At 36.2% G+C, this 23,199-nt stretch overlaps 1 protein-coding gene across 1 annotated transcript; it reads left to right on the top strand.

The window, feature by feature from the left end:
- Positions 1-295: 295 nt before the first annotated feature.
- nfkbil1 (nuclear factor of kappa light polypeptide gene enhancer in B-cells inhibitor-like 1) lies at positions 296-20,693 on the top strand. The gene is made up of 5 exons (XM_007228819.3): positions 296-492; positions 16,912-17,228; positions 18,924-19,036; positions 19,160-19,274; positions 20,009-20,693. The coding sequence occupies exons 2-5, from the start codon at positions 16,955-16,957 to the stop codon at positions 20,596-20,598; spliced, it is 1,092 nt and encodes a 363-aa protein (XP_007228881.3). The 5' UTR covers positions 296-492; positions 16,912-16,954; the 3' UTR covers positions 20,599-20,693.
- Positions 20,694-23,199: the final 2,506 nt, after the last annotated feature.

Raw genomic sequence — 23,199 nt, 5'->3', positions numbered from 1 at the left:
GCTTGTGATCATCTATCTTCCTCTTGATTATATTCCAGAGGTTTTCAATTTGGAAAAATCAAAGAAACTTGTTTTTAAGTGCTCTCTTTTTCCACAGAGCTGAAAATAAAGAATAAATAAAAACAGTAATTGAGAATGTCCAAACTTGTATGTATGTATGTAAAAAATATTTATAGGACAAATAATAATCCTGTGTGTGTGTGTGGGTGTGTGGGTGTGTGCGTGTGTGTGAAGTGTGACCTCTACTGATACTGATACAGAACTACATGCAGGAACTAACGGAGTGGAACCAACAAGTGCGCTTAGATTTGAGGAGGGAAATATTTTACAGTCGTACTAATGTAAATAAATATGAGCTAGCGTGAGTTAGCTTGTTAGCTGGCTGGGTTTATGAATGTTTATGGATTAAATATTCTAGATTTTATCATTTTACTCCGTTTGTGGGCTACATATACAGAAGACATGGAGGATGGATAACTATATACTGATCAGGTAATGGATAATCAGCTTCTTTAACTCCGTTTTTGTACAGGTAGCACTGCTAGCTTAGCTCCCAAGCTAATGTTTGCTAGCTAGCTCAGGTTGCTGCTGTTTTTAAAAAACTATATATATATATATATATATATATATATATATATATATATATATATATATATATATATATATATATATATATATATATATATATATGAAAATATCAATACTTTCTTGGTTTAATAAGGAATATTACATTTATGAGACGTGTTTTATAATTGTATTATTTTGTTTTTAGTGTTTTTAATATGCTGTCTTAATAAATATCAATTGTTAAATCGTAGGTTTATTTATCTGCACTTTTTACACTTTGCTGTACACCTGCATGCCTGGACAGTCTAAATCAGTGGTTCTCAAACTGTGGTACAGGTACCACTGGTGGTACTCGAAGCTGCTTGCAAAATCTGCTTGCATTAAAATGTTAAGGACTGAAATTTATCAAGTTTCCACCTGTTATTCTACATGTTAAACCCTGTATGTAAGGTACACTTCAGTCCTTCACTCTCAGATTGTCAGTTTTGTAATTATCAACATCGGTTTCATTGGTCCTAGAGTAAAACCCTGTGAAACGCCACAAGCTATGCTAACATATAAACCATACATCAACAGTTCACATCAGTTTCTGCGTTACAGTTAATAGCTAAACATTCAATCAATCAGATAACTTACCACACTTACTTAGAGACTGAAAAATAGGCAAGCTTTACACAGGAAGTGAAGAACAATTGGCTACAGATATACCATGTATATGTGTGGATTACATGTCTTTCTCACTGTGTATAAAAAAAAGCTTGTGTGTGGAAACTACATGTGTTCCTGTGAAATGGCTTTTAGGTGGTACTTTTTTGTACGAGGCTGAAGTTGGTTTGATATTCGCAGCTCCAGATTCGTTTGGCTCGATATTCGCAGCCTCGTATTCCCCGGCTGAAGTTGGTTTGATATTCGAAGCTGCCGCTTCACTGAAGCACCGTGAACTAAAGGGAGCGTTCACAAACACCCGCTGTTTATATTAAACACCTCACAGATCAACACTGAAGGAGATAGAATGAAGAAAAGCAGTACATCTGTTTATTAACAATGTAAATATACAATATATTATTAAATATAATTTTGTATATTGTAAAATATTTATTTTAATTACTGAATTTATAATTATATATTACAATAAATAATTAAATATATATTTAATAAAATTATATTTTAAAAGCCATTGCGCTCAAATAATATGAGGCAGATGTTCAAGTGTGATTTTGAAGAACTTTTTCATGTTGGGCCAGAACAAATACACATGATCTGAAGAGTACTAGTCTTCTACTTTAAGAAAAACCTGGAATTAGCCTGGCCCGAGCTGATTTTATACTTTAAAATGAACTGGCAAACTTTGAAGAACTTTTTCATCTTGGGCCAGAACACATACACATCAGATGAAGAGAACTACTCTCCCACTTTGAGGAAAACCTGGAATTAGCCTGGCCCGAGCTGATTTTATACTTTAAAATGAACTGGCAACATGGAATAACGATCCATAATGCACAATTTTTTTTATGTAAAGCTGATGTTCCAGTGTGATTTTGAAGGACTTTTTCATCTTGGGCCAGACCAAATACACATGATCTGAAGAGTACTAGTCTTCTACTTTAAGAAAAACCTGGAATTAGCCTGGCCCAAGCTGATTTTATACTTTAAAATGAACTGGCAACATAGCATACCAATCCATAATGCACAATTTTTTTTATGTAAAGCTGATGTTCTAGTGTGATTTTGAAGGACTTTTTCATCTTGGGCCAGACCAAATACACATGATCTGAAGAGTACTAGTCTTCTACTTTAAGGAAAACCTGGAATTAGCCTGGCCCGAGCTGATTTTATACTTTAAAATTAACTGGCAACATGGCCTACCGATCCATAATGCACAAAGAAATTGAATATAAAGCTGATGTTCTAGTGTGATTTTGAAGGACTTTTTAATCTTGGGCCAGACCAAATACACATGATCTGAAGAGTACTAGTCTTCTACTTTAAGGAAAGCCTGGAATTAGCCTGGCCCAAGCTGATTTTATACTTTAAAATGAACTGGCAACATGGAATACCGATCCATAAAGCAAAATTTTTTTATGTAAAGCTGATGTTCCAGTGTGATTTTGAAGGACTTTGTAATCTTGGGCCAGACCAAATACACATGATCTGAAGAGTACTAGTCTTCTACTTTAAGGAAAACCTGGAATTAGCCTGGCCCGAGCTGATTTTATACTTTAAAATTAACTGGCAACATGGCATACCGATCCATAAGGCACAAAAAAGTTTAATTTAAAGCTGATGTTCTAGTGTGATTTTAAAGGACTTTTTAATCTTGGGCCAGAACAAATACACATGATCTGAAGAGAACTAGTCATCTACTTTAAGGAAAACCTGGAATTAGCCTGGCCCGAGCTGATTTTATACTTTAAAATGAACTGGCAACATGGCCTACCGATCCATAATGCACAAAAATTGAATATAAAGCTGATGTTCTAGTGTGATTTTGAAGGACTTTTTAATCTTGGGCCAGAACAAATACACATGATCTGAAGAGAACTAGTCTTCTACTTTAAGAAAAACCTGGAATTAGCCTGGCCCGAGCTGATTTTATACTTTAAAATTAACTGGCAACATGGCATACCGATCCATAATGCACAAAAATTGAATATAATGCTGATGTTCTAGTGTGATTTTGAAGGACTTTTTAATCTTGGGCCAGAACAAATACACATGATCTAAAGAGAACTAGTCTTCTACTTTAAGAAAAACCTGGAATTAGCCTGGCCCAAGCTGATTTTATACTTTAAAATGAACTGGCAACATAGCATACCAATCCATAATGCACAATTTTTTTTATGTAAAGCTGATGTTCTAGTGTGATTTTGAAGGACTTTTTAATCTTGGGCCAGACCAAATACACATGATCTGAAGAGTACTAGTCTTCTTCTTTAAGGAAAACCTGGAATTAGCCTGGCCCGAGCTGATTTTATACTTTAAAATTAACTGGCAACATGGCCTACCGATCCATAATGCACAAAAAAATTGAATATAAAGCTGATGTTCTAGTGTGATTTTGAAGGACTTTTTAATCTTGGGCCAGACCAAATACACATGATCTGAAGAGTACCAGTCTTCTACTTTAAGAAAAACCTGGAATTAGCCTGGCCCAAGCTGATTTTATACTTTAAAATGAACTGGCAACATGTAATAAGGATCCATAATGCACAAAAAAATTGAATATAAAGCTGATGTTCTAGTGTGATTTTGAAGGACTTTTTAATCTTGGGCCAGACCAAATACACATGATCTGAAGAGTACTAGTCTTCTTCTTTAAGGAAAACCTGGAATTAGCCTGGCCCAAGCTGATTTTATACTTTAAAATGTGTTGGCAACATGGTATAATGAGCCATTTTGCACAAAAAAAGCCACTGTTCCAGTACAATTTTGAAGAATTTTTTAATCTTGGGCCAGAACAAATACACATGATCTGAAGAGAACTAGTCTTCTACTTTAAGGAAAACCTGGAATTAGCCTGGCCCAAGCTGATTTTATACTTTAAAATGAACTGGCAACATGTAATAAGGATCCATAATGCACAAAAAAATTGAATATAAAGCTGATGTTCTAGTGTGATTTTGAAGGACTTTTTAATCTTGGGCCAGACCAAATACACATGATCTGAAGAGTACTAGTCTTCTTCTTTAAGGAAAACCTGGAATTAGCCTGGCCCAAGCTGATTTTATACTTTAAAATGTGTTGGCAACATGGTATAATGAGCCATTTTGCACAAAAAAAGCCACTGTTCCAGTACAATTTTGAAGAATTTTTTAATCTTGGGCCAGAACAAATACACATGATCTGAAGAGAACTAGTCTTCTACTTTAAGGAAAACCTGGAATTAGCCTGGCCCAAGCTGATTTTATACTTTAAAATGAACTGGCAACATAGCATACCAATCCATAATGCACAATTTTTTTTATGTAAAGCTGATGTTCTAGTGTGATTTTGAAGGACTTTTTAATCTTGGGCCAGACCAAATACACATGATCTGAAGAGTACTAGTCTTCTACTTTAAGGAAAACCTGGAATTAGCCTGGCCCGAGCTGATTTTATACTTTAAAATGAACTGGCAACATGGAATAACGATCCATAATGCACAAAGAAATTGAATATAAAGCTGATGTTCTAGTGTGATTTTGAAGGACTTTTTAATCTTGGGCCAGACCAAATACACATGATCTGAAGAGTACCAGTCTTCTACTTTAAGAAAAACCTGGAATTAGCCTGGCCCAAGCTGATTTTATACTTTAAAATGAACTGGCAACATGTAATAAGGATCCATAATGCACAAAAAAATTGAATATAAAGCTGATGTTCTAGTGTGATTTTGAAGGACTTTTTAATCTTGGGCCAGACCAAATACACATGATCTGAAGAGTACTAGTCTTCTTCTTTAAGGAAAACCTGGAATTAGCCTGGCCCAAGCTGATTTTATACTTTAAAATGTGTTGGCAACATGGTATAATGAGCCATTTTGCACAAAAAAAGCCACTGTTCCAGTACAATTTTGAAGAATTTTTTAATCTTGGGCCAGAACAAATACACATGATCTGAAGAGAACTAGTCTTCTACTTTAAGGAAAACCTGGAATTAGCCTGGCCCAAGCTGATTTTATACTTTAAAATGAACTGGCAACATAGCATACCAATCCATAATGCACAATTTTTTTTATGTAAAGCTGATGTTCTAGTGTGATTTTGAAGGACTTTTTAATCTTGGGCCAGACCAAATACACATGATCTGAAGAGTACTAGTCTTCTACTTTAAGGAAAACCTGGAATTAGCCTGGCCCAAGCTGATTTTATACTTTAAAATGAACTGGCAACATGGAATACCGATCCATAATGCACAATTGTTTTTATGTAAAGCTGATGTTCTAGTGTGATTTTGAAGGACTTTTTAATCTTGGGCCAGACCAAATAGACATGATCTAAAGAGTACTAGTCTTCTACTTTAGGTAAAGCCTGGAATTAGCCTGGCCCAAGCTGATTTTATACTTTAAAATTAACTGGCAACATGGCATACCGATCCATAAGGCACAAAAAAAGTCTAATTTAAAGCTGATGTTCTAGTGTGATTTTGAAGGACTTTTTAATTTTGGGCCAGACCAAATACACATGATCTGAAGAGTACCAGTCTTCTACTTTAAGGAAAACCTGGAAATAGCCTGGCCCACGCTGATTTTATACTTTAAAATGAACTGGCAACATGTAATAAGGATCCATAATGCCCAAAGAAATTTAATATAAAGCTGATGTTCTAGTGTGATTTTGAAGGACTTTTTCATCTTGGGCCAGAACAAATACACATGATCTGAAGAGTACTAGTCTTCTACTTTAAGGAAAACCTGGAATTAGCCTGGCCCGAGCTGATTTTATACTTTAAAATGAACTGGCAACATAGCATACCAATCCATAATGCACAATTTTTTATGTAAAGCTGATGTTCCAGTGTGATTTTTAAGGACTTTTTCATCTTGGGCCAGGCCAAATACACATGATCTGAAGAGTACTAGTCTTCTTCTTTAAGGAAAACCTGGAATTAGCCTGGCCCAAGCTGATTTTATACTTTAAAATGAACTGGCAACATGGAATAACGATCCATAATGCACAAAGAAATTGAATATAAAGCTGATGTTCTAGTGTGATTTTGAAGGACTTTTTCATCTTGGGCCAGACCAAATACACATGATCTGAAGAGTACTAGTCTTCTTCTTTAAGGAAAACCTGGAATTAGCCTGGCCCAAGCTGATTTTATACTTTAAAATGAACTGGCAACATGTAATAAGGATCCATAATGCACAAAAAAATTGAATATAAAGCTGATGTTCTAGTGTGATTTTGAAGGACTTTTTAATCTTGGGCCAGACCAAATACACATGATCTGAAGAGTACTAGTCTTCTTCTTTAAGGAAAACCTGGAATTAGCCTGGCCCAAGCTGATTTTATACTTTAAAATGTGTTGGCAACATGGTATAATGAGCCATTTTGCACAAAAAAAGCCACTGTTCCAGTACAATTTTGAAGAATTTTTTAATCTTGGGCCAGAACAAATACACATGATCTGAAGAGAACTAGTCTTCTACTTTAAGGAAAACCTGGAATTAGCCTGGCCCAAGCTGATTTTATTCTTTAAAATGAACTGGCAACATAGCATACCAATCCATAATGCACAATTTTTTTTATGTAAAGCTGATGTTCTAGTGTGATTTTGAAGGACTTTTTAATCTTGGGCCAGACCAAATACACATGATCTGAAGAGTACTAGTCTTCTACTTTAAGGAAAACCTGGAATTAGCCTGGCCCAAGCTGATTTTATACTTTAAAATGAACTGGCAACATGGAATACCGATCCATAATGCACAATTGTTTTTATGTAAAGCTGATGTTCTAGTGTGATTTTGAAGGACTTTTTAATCTTGGGCCAGACCAAATAGACATGATCTAAAAAGTACTAGTCTTCTACTTTAGGTAAAGCCTGGAATTAGCCTGGCCCAAGCTGATTTTATACTTTAAAATTAACTGGCAACATGGCATACCGATCCATAAGGCACAAAAAAAGTCTAATTTAAAGCTGATGTTCTAGTGTGATTTTGAAGGACTTTTTAATTTTGGGCCAGACCAAATACACATGATCTGAAGAGTACCAGTCTTCTACTTTAAGGAAAACCTGGAAATAGCCTGGCCCACGCTGATTTTATACTTTAAAATGAACTGGCAACATGTAATAAGGATCCATAATGCCCAAAGAAATTTAATATAAAGCTGATGTTCTAGTGTGATTTTGAAGGACTTTTTCATCTTGGGCCAGAACAAATACACATGATCTGAAGAGAACTAGTCTTCTACTTTAAGGAAAACCTGGAATTAGCCTGGCCCGAGCTGATTTTATACTTTAAAATGAACTGGCAACATAGCATACCAATCCATAATGCACAATTTTTTATGTAAAGCTGATGTTCCAGTGTGATTTTTAAGGACTTTTTCATCTTGGGCCAGGCCAAATACACATGATCTGAAGAGTACTAGTCTTCTTCTTTAAGGAAAACCTGGAATTAGCCTGGCCCAAGCTGATTTTATACTTTAAAATGAACTGGCAACATGGAATAACGATCCATAATGCACAAAGAAATTGAATATAAAGCTGATGTTCTAGTGTGATTTTGAAGGACTTTTTCATCTTGGGCCAGACCAAATACACATGATCTGAAGAGTACTAGTCTTCTTCTTTAAGGAAAACCTGGAATTAGCCTGGCCCAAGCTGATTTTATACTTTAAAATGAACTGGCAACATAGCATACCAATCCATAATGCACAATTTTTTTTATGTAAAGCTGATGTTCTAGTGTGATTTTTAAGGACTTTTTAATCTTGGGCCAGACCAAATACACATGATCTGAAGAGTACTAGTCTTCTACTTTAAGGAAAGCCTGGAATTAGCCTGACCCAAGCTGATTTTATACTTTAAAATGAACTGGCAACATGGAATAACGATCCATAATGCACAAAGAAATTGAATATAAAGCTGATGTTCTAGTGTGATTTTGAAGGACTTTTTCATCTTGGGCCAGACCAAATACACATGATCTGAAGAGTACTAGTCTTCTTCTTTAAGGAAAACCTGGAATTAGCCTGGCCCAAGCTGATTTTATACTTTAAAATGAACTGGCAACATAGCATACCAATCCATAATGCACAATTTTTTTTATGTAAAGCTGATGTTCTAGTGTGATTTTGAAGGACTTTTTAATCTTGGGCCAGACCAAATACACATGATCTGAAGAGTACTAGTCTTCTACTTTAAGGAAAGCCTGGAATTAGCCTGACCCAAGCTGATTTTGTACTTTAAAATGAACTGGCAACATGGTATAACGAGCCATAATGCACAATGTTTTATGTAAAGCTGATGTTCTAGTGTGATTTTGAAGGACTTTTTAATCTTGGGCCAGACCAAATACACATGATCTGAAGAGTACTAGTCTTCTACTTTAAGGAAAACCTGGAATTAGCCTGGCCCGAGCTGATTTTATACTTTAAAATTAACTGGCAACATGGCATACCGATCCATAAGGCACAAAAAAGTTTAATTTAAAGCTGATGTTCTAGTGTGATTTTAAAGGACTTTTTAATCTTGGGCCAGAACAAATACACATGATCGGAAGAGAACTAGTCTTCTACTTTAAGGAAAACCTGGAATTAGCCTGGCCCGAGCTGATTTTATACTTTAAAATGAACTGGCAACATAGCATACCGATCCATAATGCACAATTTTTTTTATGTAAAGCTGATGTTCCAGTGTGATTTTGAAGGACTTTTTCATATTGGGCCAGACCAAATACACATGATCTAAAGAGTACTAGCCTTCTACTTTAGGGAAAGCCTGGAATTAGCATGGCTCAAGCTGATTTTATACTTTAAAATTAACTGGCAACATGGCCTACCGATCCATAATGCACAAAAAAATTGAATATAAAGCTGATGTTCTAGTGTGATTTTGAAGGACTTTTTAATCATGGGCCAGACCAAATACACATTATCTGAAGAGTACTAGTCTTCTACTTTAAGGAAAACCTGGAAATAGCCTGGCCCAAGCTGATTTTATACTTTAAAATGAACTGGCAACATGGAATACCGATCCATAATGCACAATTGTTTTTATGTAAAGCTGATGTTCTAGTGTGATTTTGAAGGACTTTTTAATCTTGGGCCAGAACAAATACACATGATCTGAAGAGAACTAGTCTTCTACTTTAAGAAAAACCTGGAATTAGCCTGGCCCGAGCTGATTTTATACTTTAAAATTAACTGGCAACATGGCATACCGATCCATAAGGCACAAAAAAGTTTAATTTAAAGCTGATGTTCTAGTGTGATTTTGAAGGACTTTTTAATCTTGGGCCAGACCAAATACACATGATCTAAAGAGTACTAGTCTTCTACTTTAAGGAAAACCTGGAAATAGCCTGGCCCAAGCTGATTTTATACTTTAAAATGAACTGGCAACATGGAATACCGATCCATAATGCACAATTGTATTTATGTAAAGCTGATGTTCTAGTGTGATTTTGAAGGACTTTTTAATCTTGGGCCAGACCAAATAGACATGATCTAAAGAGTACTAGTCTTCTACTTTAGGTAAAGCCTGGAATTAGCCTGGCCCAAGCTGATTTTATACTTTAAAATTAACTGGCAACATGGCATACCGATCCATAAGGCACAAAAAAGTTTAATTTAAAGCTGATGTTCTAGTGTGATTTTGAAGGACTTTTTAATCTTGGGCCAGACCAAATACACATGATCTGAAGAGTACCAGTCTTCTACTTTAAGAAAAACCTGGAATTAGCCTGGCCCAAGCTGATTTTATACTTTAAAATGAACTGGCAACATGTAATAAGGATCCATAATGCACAAAGAAATTTAATATAAAGCTGATGTTCTAGTGTGATTTTGAAGGACTTTTTCATCTTGGGCCAGACCAAATACACATGATCTAAAGAGTACTAGCCTTCTACTTTAGGTAAAGCCTGGAATTAGCCTGGCCCAAGCTGATTTTATACTTTAAAATTAACTGGCAACATGGCATACCGATCCATAAGGCACAAAAAAGTTTAATTTAAAGCTGATGTTCTAGTGTGATTTTGAAGGACTTTTTAATCTTGGGCCAGACCAAATACACATGATCTGAAGAGTACTAGTCTTCTACTTTAAGGAAAACCTGGAAATAGCCTGGCCCAAGCTGATTTTATACTTTAAAATGAACTGGCAACATGGAATACCGATCCATAATGCACAATTGTTTTTATGTAAAGCTGTTGTTCTAGTGTGATTTTGAAGGACTTTTTAATCTTGGGCCAGAACAAATACACATGATCTGAAGAGAACTAGTCTTCTACTTTAAGAAAAACCTGGAATTAGCCTGGCCCGAGCTGATTTTATACTTTAAAATTAACTGGCAACATGGCCTACCGATCCATAATGCACAAAAAATTGAATATAAAGCTGATGTTCTAGTGTGATTTTGAAGGACTTTTTAATCATGGGCCAGACCAAATACACATGATCTGAAGAGTACTAGTCTTCTACTTTAAGGAAAACCTGGAAATAACCTGGCCCAAGCTGATTTTATACTTTAAAATGAACTGGCAACATGGAATACCGATCCATAATGCACAATTGTTTTTATGTAAAGCTGATGTTCTAGTGTGATTTTGAAGGACTTTTTAATCTTGGGCCAGACCAAATACACATGATCTAAAGAGTACTAGTCTTCTACTTTAAGGAAAACCTGGAAATAGCCTGGCCCAAGCTGATTTTATACTTTAAAATGAACTGGCAACATGGAATACCGATCCATAATGCACAATTGTATTTATGTAAAGCTGATGTTCTAGTGTGATTTTGAAGGACTTTTTAATCTTGGGCCAGACCAAATAGACATGATCTAAAGAGTACTAGTCTTCTACTTTAAGGAAAACCTGGAATTAGCCTGGCCCGAGCTGATTTTATACTTTAAAATTAACTGGCAACATGGCCTACCGATCCATAATGCACAAAAAATTGAATATAAAGCTGATGTTCTAGTGTGATTTTGAAGGACTTTTTAATCATGGGCCAGACCAAATACACATGATCTGAAGAGTACTAGTCTTCTACTTTAAGGAAAACCTGGAAATAGCCTGGCCCAAGCTGATTTTATACTTTAAAATGTATTGGCAACATGGTATAATGAGCCATTTTGCACAAAAAAAGCCACTGTTCCCGTACAATTTTGAAGAATTTTTTAATCTTGGGCCAGAACAAATACACATGATCTGAAGAGAACTAGTCTTCTACTTTAAGGAAAACCTGGAATTAGCCTGGCCCAAGCTGATTTTATACTTTAAAATGAACTGGCAACATGGTATAACGAGCCATAATGCACAATTTTTTTATGTAAAGCTGATGTTCTAGTGTGATTTTGAAGGACTTTTTAATCTTGGGCCAGACCAAATACACATGATCTGAAGAGTACTAGTCTTCTACTTTAAGGAAAACCTGGAATTAGCTTGGCCCGAGCTGATTTTATACTTTAAAATGAACTGGCAACATGGAATACCGATCCATAAAGCACAATTTTTTATGTAAAGCTGATGTTCTAGTGTGATTTTGAAGGACTTTTTAATCTTGGGCCAGACCAAATACACATGATCTGAAGAGTACTAGTCTTCTACTTTAAGGAAAACCTGGAATTAGCTTGGCCCGAGCTGATTTTATACTTTAAAATGAACTGGCAACATGGAATACCGATCCATAAAGCACAATTTTTTATGTAAAGCTGATGTTCCAGTGTGATTTTTAAGGACTTTTTCATCTTGAGCCAGGCCGAATACACATGATCTGAAGAGTACTAGTCTTCTTCTTTAAGGAAAACCTGGAATTAGCCTGGCCCAAGCTGATTTTATACTTTAAAATGAACTGGCAACATGGAATAACGATCCATAATGCACAAAGAAATTGAATATAAAGCTGATGTTCTAGTGTGATTTTGAAGGACTTTTTCATCTTGGGCCAGGCCGAATACACATGATCTGAAGAGTACTAGTCTTCTACTTTAAGGAAAGCCTGGAATTAGCCTGACCCAAGCTGATTTTGTACTTTAAAATGAACTGGCAACATGGTATAACGAGCCATAATGCACAATTTTTTTATGTAAAGCTGATGTTCTAGTGTGATTTTGAAGGACTTTTTAATCTTGGGCCAGACCAAATACACATGATCTGAAGAGTACTAGTCTTCTACTTTAAGGAAAACCTGGAATTAGCTTGGCCCGAGCTGATTTTATACTTTAAAATGAACTGGCAACATGGAATAACGATCCATAATGCACAAAGAAATTGAATATAAAGCTGATGTTCTAGTGTGATTTTGAAGGACTTTTTCATCTTGGGCCAGACCAAATACACATGATCTGAAGAGTACTAGTCTTCTTCTTTAAGGAAAACCTGGAATTAGCCTGGCCCAAGCTGATTTTATACTTTAAAATGAACTGGCAACATGGAATACCGATCCATAAAGCACAATTTTTTATGTAAAGCTGATGTTCTAGTGTGATTTTGAAGGACTTTTTCATCTTGGGCCAGGCCAAATACACATGATCTGAAGAGTAGTAGTCTTCTACTTTAAGGAAAACCTGGAAATAGCCTGGCCCAAGCTGATTTTATACTTTAAAATGAACTGGCAACATAGCATACCAATCCATAATGCACAATTTTTTTTTATGTAAAGCTGATGTTCTAGTGTGATTTTGAAGGACTTTTTAATCTTGGATTCTTTAGATCATGTCTATTTGGTCTGGCCCAAGATGGAAAAAGTCCTTCAAAATCACACTAGAACATCAGCTTTACATAAAAAAAAAATTGTGCATTATGGCTCGTTATTCCATGTTGCCAGTTCATTTTAAAGTATAAAATCAGCTTGGGCCAAGCTACTTCCAGGTTTTCCTTAAAGAAGAAGACTAGTACTTTTTTTGTGCATTATGGATCGGTAGGCCATGTTGCCAGTTCATTTTAAAGTATAAAATCAGCTTGGGCCAGGCTAATTCCAGGTTTTCCTTAAAGTAGAAGGCTAGTACTCTTCAGATCATGTGTATTTGGTCTGGCCCAAGATTAAAAAGTCCTTCAAAATCACACTAGAACATAAGCTTTACATAAAAAAAATTGTGCATTATGGATTGGTATGCTATGTTGCCAGTTCATTTTAAAGTATAAAATCAGCTTGGGCCAGGCTAATTCCAGGTTTTTCTTAAAGAAGAAGACTAGTACTCTTCAGATCATGTGTATTTGGTCTGGCCCAAGATTAAAAAGTCCTTCAAAATCACACTAGAACATCAGCTTTACATAAAAAAAATTTTTTCATTATGGATCGGTATTCCATGTTGCCAGTTCATTTTAAAGTATAAAATCAGCTCGGGCCAGGCTATTTCCAGGTTTTCCTTAAAGTAGAAGACTAGTTCTCTTCAGATCATGTGTATTTGTTCTGGCCCAAGATTAAAAAATTCTTCAAAATTGGACTGGAACATCAGCTTTACATAAAAACAATTGTGCATTATGGATCGGTATTCCATGTTGCCAGTTAATTTTAAAGTATAAAATCAGCTTGGTACAGGCTAATTCCAGGTTTCTCTTAAAGTAGAAGACTAGTACTCTTTAGATCATGTCTATTTGGTCTGGCCCAAGATGAAAAAGTCCTTCAAAATCACACTGGAACATCAGCTTTACATAAAAAAATTGTGCTTTATGGATCGGTATTCCATGTTGCCAGTTCATTTTAAAGTATAAAATCAGCTTGGGCCAGGCTAATTCCAGGTTTTTCTTAAAGTAGAAGACTAGTACTCTTCAGATCATGTGTATTTGGTCTGGCCCAAGATTAAAAAGTCCTTCAAAATCACACTAGAACATCAGCTTTAAATTAAACTTTTTTCTGCCTTATGGATCGGTATGCCATGTTGCCAGTTCATTTTAAAGTATAAAATCAGCTCGGGCCAGGCTAATTCCAGGCTTTCCCTAAAGTAGAAGACTAGTACTCTTTAGATCATGTGTATTTGGTCTGGCCCACGATTAAAAAGTCCTTCAAAATCACACTAGAACATCAGCTTTATATTCAATTCTTTTGTGCATTATGGATCGGTAGGCCATGTTGCCAGTTAATTTTAAAGTATAAAATCAGCTTGGGCCAGGCTAATTCCAGGCTTTCCCTAAAGTAGAAGGCTAGTCCTCTTTAGATCATGTGTATTTGGTCTGGCCCAATATGAAAAAGTCCTTCAAAATCACACTGGAACATCAGCTTTACATAAAAAAATTGTGCATTATGGATCGGTATGCTATGTTGCCAGTTAATTTTAAAGTATAAAATCAGCTCGGGCCAGGCTAATTCCAGGTTTTCCTTAAAGTAGAAGACTAGTTCTCTTCAGATCATGTGTATTTGTTCTGGCCCAAGATTAAAAAGTCCTTCAAAATCACACTAGAACATCAGCTTTAAAATAAACTTTTTTTCTGCCTTATGGATCGGTATGCCATGTTGCCAGTTAATTTTAAAGTATAAAATCAGCTTGGGCCAGGCTATTTCCAGGCTTTCCCTAAAGTAGAAGACTAGTACTCTTTAGATCATGTGTATTTGGTCTGGCCCAATATGAAAATTCCTTCAAAATCACACTAGAACATCAGCTTTAAATTAAACTTTTTTGTGCATTATGGATCGGTAGGCCATGTTGCCAGTTCATTTTAAAGTATAAAATCAGCTCGGGCCAGGCTAATTCCAGGTTTTCCTTAAAGAAGAAGACTAGTACTCTTCAGATCATGTGTATTTGTTCTGGCCCAAGATGAAAAAGTCCTTCAAAATCACACTGGAACATCAGCTTTACATAAAGAAAAATTGTGCATTATGGATCGGTATTCCATATTGCCAGTTCATTTTAAAGTATAAAATCAGCTTGGGCCAGGCTATTTCCAGGTTTTCCTTAAAGTAGAAGACTAGTTCTCTTCAGATCATGTGTATTTGTTCTGGCCCAAGATTAAAAAGTCTTTCAAAATCACACTAGAACATCAGCTTTAAATTAAACTTTTTTCTGCCTTATGGATCGGTATGCCATGTTGCCAGTTAATTTTAAAGTATAAAATCAGCTCGGGCCAGGCTAATTCCAGGTTTTCCTTAAAGTAGAAGACTAGTACTCTTCAGATCATGTGTATTTGGTCTGGCCCAAGATGAAAAAGTCCTTCAAAATCACACTGGAACATCAGCTTTACATAAAAAAAATTGTGCATTATGGATCGGTATGCTATGTTGCCAGTTAATTTTAAAGTATAAAATCAGCTCGGGCCAGGCTAATTCCAGGTTTTCCTTAAAGTAGAAGACTAGTTCTCTTCAGATCATGTGTATTTGGTCTGGCCCAAGATGAAAAAGTCCTTCAAAATCACACTAGAACATCAGCTTTACATAAAAAAAATTGTGCTTTATGGATCGGTATTCCATGTTGCCAGTTCATTTTAAAGTATAAAATCAGCTCGGGCCAGGCTAATTCCAGGTTTTCCTCAAAGTGGGAGAGTAGTTCTCTTCATCTGATGTGTATGTGTTCTCGCCCAAGATGAAAAAGTCTTTCAAAGTTTGCCAGTTCATTTTAAAGTATAAAATCAGCTCGGGCCAGGCTAATTCCAGGTTTTTCTTAAAGTAGAAGACTAGTACTCTTCAGATCATGTGTATTTGTTCTGGCCCAACATGAAAAAGTTCTTCAAAATCACACTTGAACATCTGCCTCATATTTTTTGAGCGCAATGGCTTTTAAAATATAATTTTATTAAATATATATTTAATTATTTATTGTAATATATAATTATAAATTCAGTAATTAAAATAAATATTTTACAATATACAAAATTACATTTAATACGATATTGTATATTTACATTGTTAATAAACAGATGTACTGCTTTTCTTCATTCTATCTCCTTCAGTGTTGATCTGTGAGGTGTTTAATATAAACAGCCGGTGTTTGTGAACGCTCCCTTTAGTTCACGGTGGTTCAGTGAAGCGGCAGCTGCGAATATCAAACCAACTTCAGCCGGGGAATACGAGGCTGCGAATATCGAGCCAAACGAATCTGGAGCTGCGAATATCAAACCAACTTCAGCCTCGTCTTTTTTGTTTGGTCATTGGTGGCACATAGTCTTAAAACTTTGATAACCACTGCTCTAGCTAAATCAGGGGTAAACAGTTAATTTTTCATGGGGCAAAATGACAACCTGGGGCCCACATTCCTTAAATGATAACTCACGGATATCAGGTTGACTCAATTTTAATTTTGTCACTTTATAAAATGAAATAATAATATGGTTTTGATAAGCTCTTCCTAAATAAAATAAAATAAGATAATCCTTAACCGTTTCAGACCTGAATTATCTCCAGTAAAACATGTAAGAATGATGTTTTCTGTCTGGGGTGCACAGAAAAGAAGACTCTAATATTGTATGATACAATCTTTATAGCAAGTAAATCAAATTATCAAAAAATATTGAATACTTTTTGTTTTTATTTCCATTGCATTGGAAGCCTGTGTATAATATTTTATATTGACCTTTTTGTAAAAGTGTTTTAAATCACATTAAATTGGTGAAAATTAGTTGTAGCCTCAAGTAGAGATTACACATATAGTAACAAAAGTATAGACAACTCAATAATAACCATTTTTTAATAACTGTGACTTTCCTATTCATCTGTACACCTGCACATATTTTCATTATTATTATCTTTGTTTTTATTGTTCTGTCAGAATTGGTCCAGCTGGTCTGATGTTTTTAAAGCAGTGAGAGACGATGGTGTCCCGGAAGCAGAAGAAGGCATGGCGGTACGTGGAGGAGGGAGGCCTCCTAAAGCTGAAGTCGTACCTGCGTAAACACAAAGATATTGATGTTAACTTTACTCAGGGGAAAAGGCAGAGGAGCCCTCTGCACCTCGCCTGCTCTCAGGGGGACGACGGCATCCTCAGACTGCTGCTGAAACACGGAGCAGATCCACTTCAGAGGGCGAGAGACGGAAACACCCCGCTACACCTGGCAGCCAAGAGAGCTCTCAAATACGGCAAACGAGGTACAATAACATTATTATAAAAATAATATTGCAGATTATGTTATTCTGCGATAAGTAAGCAACCACTTAGGGACACTATGGCAACCACCACAGATACCATAATACTTTAGCAACCATCTGTCAAAGCCTTAGCAAACATCTAGTAACAACATAGCAACCACCACGGATACCATAGCAGCACTTTAGCAACTACTTAGCAACCATTTAGCAACACAATGGCAACACTTTTCAATACCATAGCAACCAGCACAGATACCATAGCAACACCTTTTGTAATTAGGACTAGGAATATGTACAGCTATTTAACATAAAATTGCAAACAGTAGCTTATAGAGACTGAATAGTGCCATTTCCAAGGTGGAACCTTGGGGCACTCCACAGCACAGAGTTACACACCTGCATGAAAAGTTTCCATGAAAAGTAAGAATGCACCCAATTTAGGACATCGTTTAGAATCGTTTCTATAGTTACAAGCTTCCAGAAAAACCTGCACTTACTTTAAAATGTGAATGAGATCTGTTTCGGTGCTATAAAATAAATGAATGGATCAATGAAGTTACACTTATATAAAATGAATGTTTTGATTGAGTCTGATGATTAGGAATGGAGGGGTCAGGGTTACTGCCTATAGTCTAGGCCTGATCACATCTGTTTTAATACTCAATACTCTACTGAGGGTGAATTCCTTGTTGAAGTGACTGATTAACAATGCTGACAGCCTCCCTTGAGAGTCAGTGAGATGCTACACTGAAAATGTGGTAGTCAGACCCTGTGGCGGAGGGTCAGGAGGGCAGCTGGAAGCTTCAGACTAATGTCACTTTACTGAGTGTCTCATGACTGATTGGTACAAAATCTGACACAGTATTTCCTGTGGGGCCAGAAGGTCTGTCATTAGACACTGTTTTTAATTTCCAGTCATGTAGAATACTGCTTTTATGTGGACAGGAAACCAAAACGCGTCTTTGGGTTTTAAAAAAGCGCTATATAAAAATTAAGTATTATTAAATTTAGAAAAAAATCAGTATCATCTGTATTATTCTTAAACATAGTTTTAAAAAAGTGACCAGGCACATTCCAATCATGTTTTTCTGCCCCAGAGTCTGAGTCATTTGATTGTAAGTATCTGCCAATACTGAATCCTGATCATTTTCCAGGCAGTGCAGTAAAAACAGAAAGAACACATTTGTCCATTCAAGTTATTTTTTTTAACTAAGTTTTAATTATTATTGAAACAACAGTATAAAAAATGAACATGTACTCTATGACCATATAAATTATTAATTGTTATAAATATCACTAACAATAGCTTTAAAAATATATACAGGTTTAGAATTGAAAGACAATGGATAAATCAAAAGAATAAAACAGATCATGCATCATTGGAAAAACGTTCTGCAAACCTTAAAAACTAAATTGTAATTTTTGGGACACTTAGTCGCCCTTTCTTCCTTATTTGGGAACGGAATTCCCTTAATGATAAAAATATTAGATATAATATTAGATATTTCAAATATATGTCCAGAAAAGCAGTTACGTTGCCTACCTTAATCATTTTTTATATTATGTGTACACTGCTACCCTGTGTGGTAAATACATCATGCCCAGAGAAGTATATTGTGCATCACAGTAACAAAATGTATTACTCTATAAATAAATATGTTATAAATATATGTTGCTCTCCTCTCACGGTTACAGATTATGATGACCTGGTCGTTCCTTTGAGGAAGCACTGTCCTGCTGCTCTGGACACACCCAACAAAGCTGGAGTCACTCCTCTGGATCTTCTACAAGGAATAAGATTTGGACAGGTACGTCTTTTACTTGACCTGAGAAGGTGTATTTTTTTTCTTTGTAATACAATAGAGCAGCATCTGAATTATTATTATTATTATTATTATTATTATTATTATTATTATTATTTTAATATACAGAATGGGGGTGAGGGAGGATATTCTCCTCAGCCTGCTGATCCAGAGCGAGAGTGGAGGGAGAAGCTGTTTGGGGAATGCCAGGACGAGTTCTTTGAGACATTTGGGCAGTATGATGGTAAGAATAAAACTTAAAATAAAAACTAATTATAAAGCTTTATAATTTGCTCAATTTCCTATGCTTCATATTTCTATTATTATTTAAGACTTATTTTTTAATTTCCAAAAACGTTTTTGTTCTTTGGTGTGAAGGTCTGTAACATGTAGAGACATATATGTGTAAACAGTCAGCTTATAGCAAGTGTGAACACAGCAGCCAGTTACTTTGAAATAATAAGTACTTAAGTATTATGCAGTATTATAGCAGCAATGTATCCTGATAGGCCTTTACCGATACAATTTTTTGGTGGACATATCATCTAAGAAATTATTGCCATTTTTAGATAATAAAATGACTGACATAATAGCGTAACAAAGCAATTATACCCTTTTTAAGACAACAATATTTTAATTAATCATAGATTGGGAAACATATACTTAATTCTTTAGCTACTGCAGTCCATGCTGTGTGACTTTTGGGCTATCTCTCTCTACCAGCTTTGCATATAAAGGCCAGATTTGTGGAGTTCACTACTATGGATAGACTCTCCCACCTTAGCTGCAGATTTCTGCAGCTTCTCCAGAGTGACCATGGGCCTATATAATAATATATTTTTATAAGTATCAGACGAGGTATAAGCAGATATTTGTGACTTGGTCAATGAAACTGGATGAAAACTACTGTAATAATCACACAAATCAATGCATATATAATATATGATATGTAACAAAGTTCTTTTTGATCTTTTACAGATGATTTTCTGCGTGATGATGAAGATGAGGAAGATTTTGGGGACTGGGCGGAGCGGATCAGACGGGAATACGGAGCGAAGCAGCATGCCAGAGCACAGAGAGAGGCTTCAAATTCTCACAGCAAGAAGAGAAAGCAGAAGGAGGAGCCAGAGGAGGAGGAGAGGAGGCGCCGGGAGCTCAACGCCAGGCTCGAGAAGGAGCACCAGGAGTATCTTCAGCGTGCTAAACGAAAGGAGGAGGAGACGCGTCATGGGAAGAAGAAACGCTACGAGGAACGCTGTGCCGAGACTTTCCGTAGCTCCGTCTCTTCCGGAGCAGAGACCAGCGGGCTGCTGGGATACGACGACATCCCCTGGCCGGCTCCCCGCGGCTCTCTGGACGAGATGTTAGCTGTGGTGCTGCATGGTGTGGACCGATCCGATGTCCCCTCTTTCCGGAAGCTTCTCCGAAAGCAGCAGGCCCTCTGGCACCCGGATAAATTTGCCCAGCGCTGTGGAGGGAGGCTGCAGGAGCGAGACAGGCAGAAGATTCTAGATACCGTCACAGCTCTGTCTCAGGAGCTCAACAGACTGGCTCAGAGCCTCAGATGACAATGCTGATAATAACTTGTTAATGAATTAACCTCAAAACTGTACTTTTATTGGTTGACCAATAAAATCCATCTATTAAAATAAGATTTACACACCTTTTTGAATCAAAAAAAGCTCTGGAAAAAATGAGACCCCACTTAAAAATTATGAGTTTCTTTAATTTTACCAAATTAAAAACCTCTGGAATATAATCAAGAGGAAGATGGATGATCACAAGCCATCAAACCAAACTGAACTGCTTAAATTTTTGCACCAGAAGTAAAGGCATAAAGTTATCCAAAAGCAGTGTGTAAGACTAGTGGAGGAGAACATGCCAAGATACATGAAAACTTTGATTAAAAACCAGGGTTATTCCACCAAATATTGATTTTTGAACACTTAAAACTCCTTTATGAATATGAACTTGTTTTCTTTGCATTATTATATTTCTATTTTTAATCTAAATGTTCATTTTACTCAAAAATAAACCTATAAATAGTAAATTCAGAGAAACTGATTAAAAAAAAGAAGTGGTCTCTTTTTTTTCGAGAGCTGTATAGCTAACAGACATTATCATAGGGGGGTGAGCATTATGGTGCCATTTTACCGTGTGTTTAACTGGATTGAATGTGGAACATTACGATTAGACTGTACAACTGTACTAGGTGTAGTGATTGAAAAGTAGCTTTTAAAGTCCCTGTCTTCTATTATGTATAGTTTTGTGATGGATTTACTGAAATGTCTAACCCTCTATGGCATGGTGTTGCCCTCAGACAACAAACCACTTTTTTGATTATTACACTATGCAATCTTTTTTTATGTATAATAATGATGTCTTGAAACCCTACTTTGTTGAGGATTTTGTATTCAATTACCTCCTAAAACAGGCATTTTTGATTTGTTGCCTCAGGGCAGAACTATGCATTTAGACCTCATTTCTTTACTTAATACTAACAGGGATCTCCCAAGATCCCAAAAAGTAGACTGATTTTTTATTCGCAACAAATACAAATATTACACTACAGCTGGTAAACAGATCTAGGTGACTGCTGGAATGAGAAAAGTCCCCCAACATTGTCTTGTGTTTGGATTCCTGTGCACGCTGATGAAGGACTAAAGGATGATGAACAGCTACAGATTCAGATCTCTGACTTCTATCTCTGACACTTTATCTACAAGGTGATTCAGCTGTAGGTAGGAGTGTGTAATAGAGTGGAGGGCAGTAAGAGATTAAACACAGTGTTTAAAAACTCCAGCAGCACTGCTGCTGCATCTGATCCACTCACTGTACAACCAGCACAACACACACTAACACTTCATACACCACCACCATGCTAATCAGTGCTAATCTCTGCTGTGCTGGTCTATCTTGGGGGTTCTGAGTATTGAAGAACAGGGTGAAAGGAGGATAATAATAATAAAGTATACAGAGAAACAGATACAGAACTACAGTCTGCAGCTTTTATAGAATTAATATTAAGGTGTCGTATATGATCAGTGGAGCTGAAAAAATGGATAGTCAGTGTAGATAGAAGGCATGTTTTAAGAATTATAAACGTTTCATGTAGTTTTCAGGTATTTTTCACTGTATAACAATCATATGTGCTGTATTAACTCTCTTCTATGTTGGACTGCACCCATAGAGTATTTAAATGATCTGGAGAGCTTCATGCAAATTTAGGCTCATTTTCATAATCTCTGCCATCCTTACCTGTTCTACTCACACCCATTCCACCTAGTCTGTGTATTTAGGGGTATATATACAAGCATACAAACACATAGCTTATTATAACTCATTGTAAAGTCCTCAACATCAACATCACCACAGCACCACAGCTGGCCTGGTGTTCTCCAGGTGTGATCTGAACTCTTCTGTCCTGCTACTTTTGATGTCTCTGCCTTATAAACATTAATCTCACACCTTCAGCACAAACTTGTGCCACGTAGTCTTCAGATTCACGCCCATTTTAACAAAGGACAGGCAGATGGGGGAGATGGTGGGCCTCTGCTTTGGAAGAATACAGCACAGAATATATTAAAGGATGCTGGGGTTGCCAGATTGTGCCAATCCCCTGTGCTATAAAAGATTGCAGTGTTGTAACCAAAAAATAATGAGACTGAGAAAATAGATCAGTACTATACATTAAATAATAGAATTAGATGAATATGTTTATTTAAGAAACAGATGAAAACAGTTAAAACGAGGCTTTAGTTTAGACCCTGTTGGATCCTCTATTCTGAATATAAAACGAGATTGAGACTTGATTGAGTTGGGTATGGTGAAGGTTCTACAGGTTTTGTGTGGGTCCTGCAGCACATTTACTCACAAATGTTGCTACAGCTGGACCTGTAGATCCTGTATCTCTACACTCGTAGGTTGAAGCTGAAGCTGCAGAGTCTCAGCTGCTCCAGAAATGCTGGATTAGTGATAAATCTGAAATCAAACTAGAGTCAAACTATGAAAAAAAAAACATATGCAATTATCTATTAAACAAAAAAAGTGTTAAAAAAACAGAGCATGTTTTATATTTTACATTCTTCACAGTCTTGCTTAGATGACAGCTTTACATCTCCTGGCTGCATCACCTGGAATTCAGGCTTTCAGTTAACAGCTGTGCTAAA

Source organism: Astyanax mexicanus, chromosome 20 (assembly GCF_023375975.1).
Source record: "Astyanax mexicanus isolate ESR-SI-001 chromosome 20, AstMex3_surface, whole genome shotgun sequence".
In the NCBI taxonomy this organism is placed as follows: domain Eukaryota; kingdom Metazoa; phylum Chordata; class Actinopteri; order Characiformes; family Acestrorhamphidae; genus Astyanax; species Astyanax mexicanus.
Note: the sequence above shows the minus strand (reverse complement) of the source record. Positions and strands in the feature narration are given on the sequence as shown.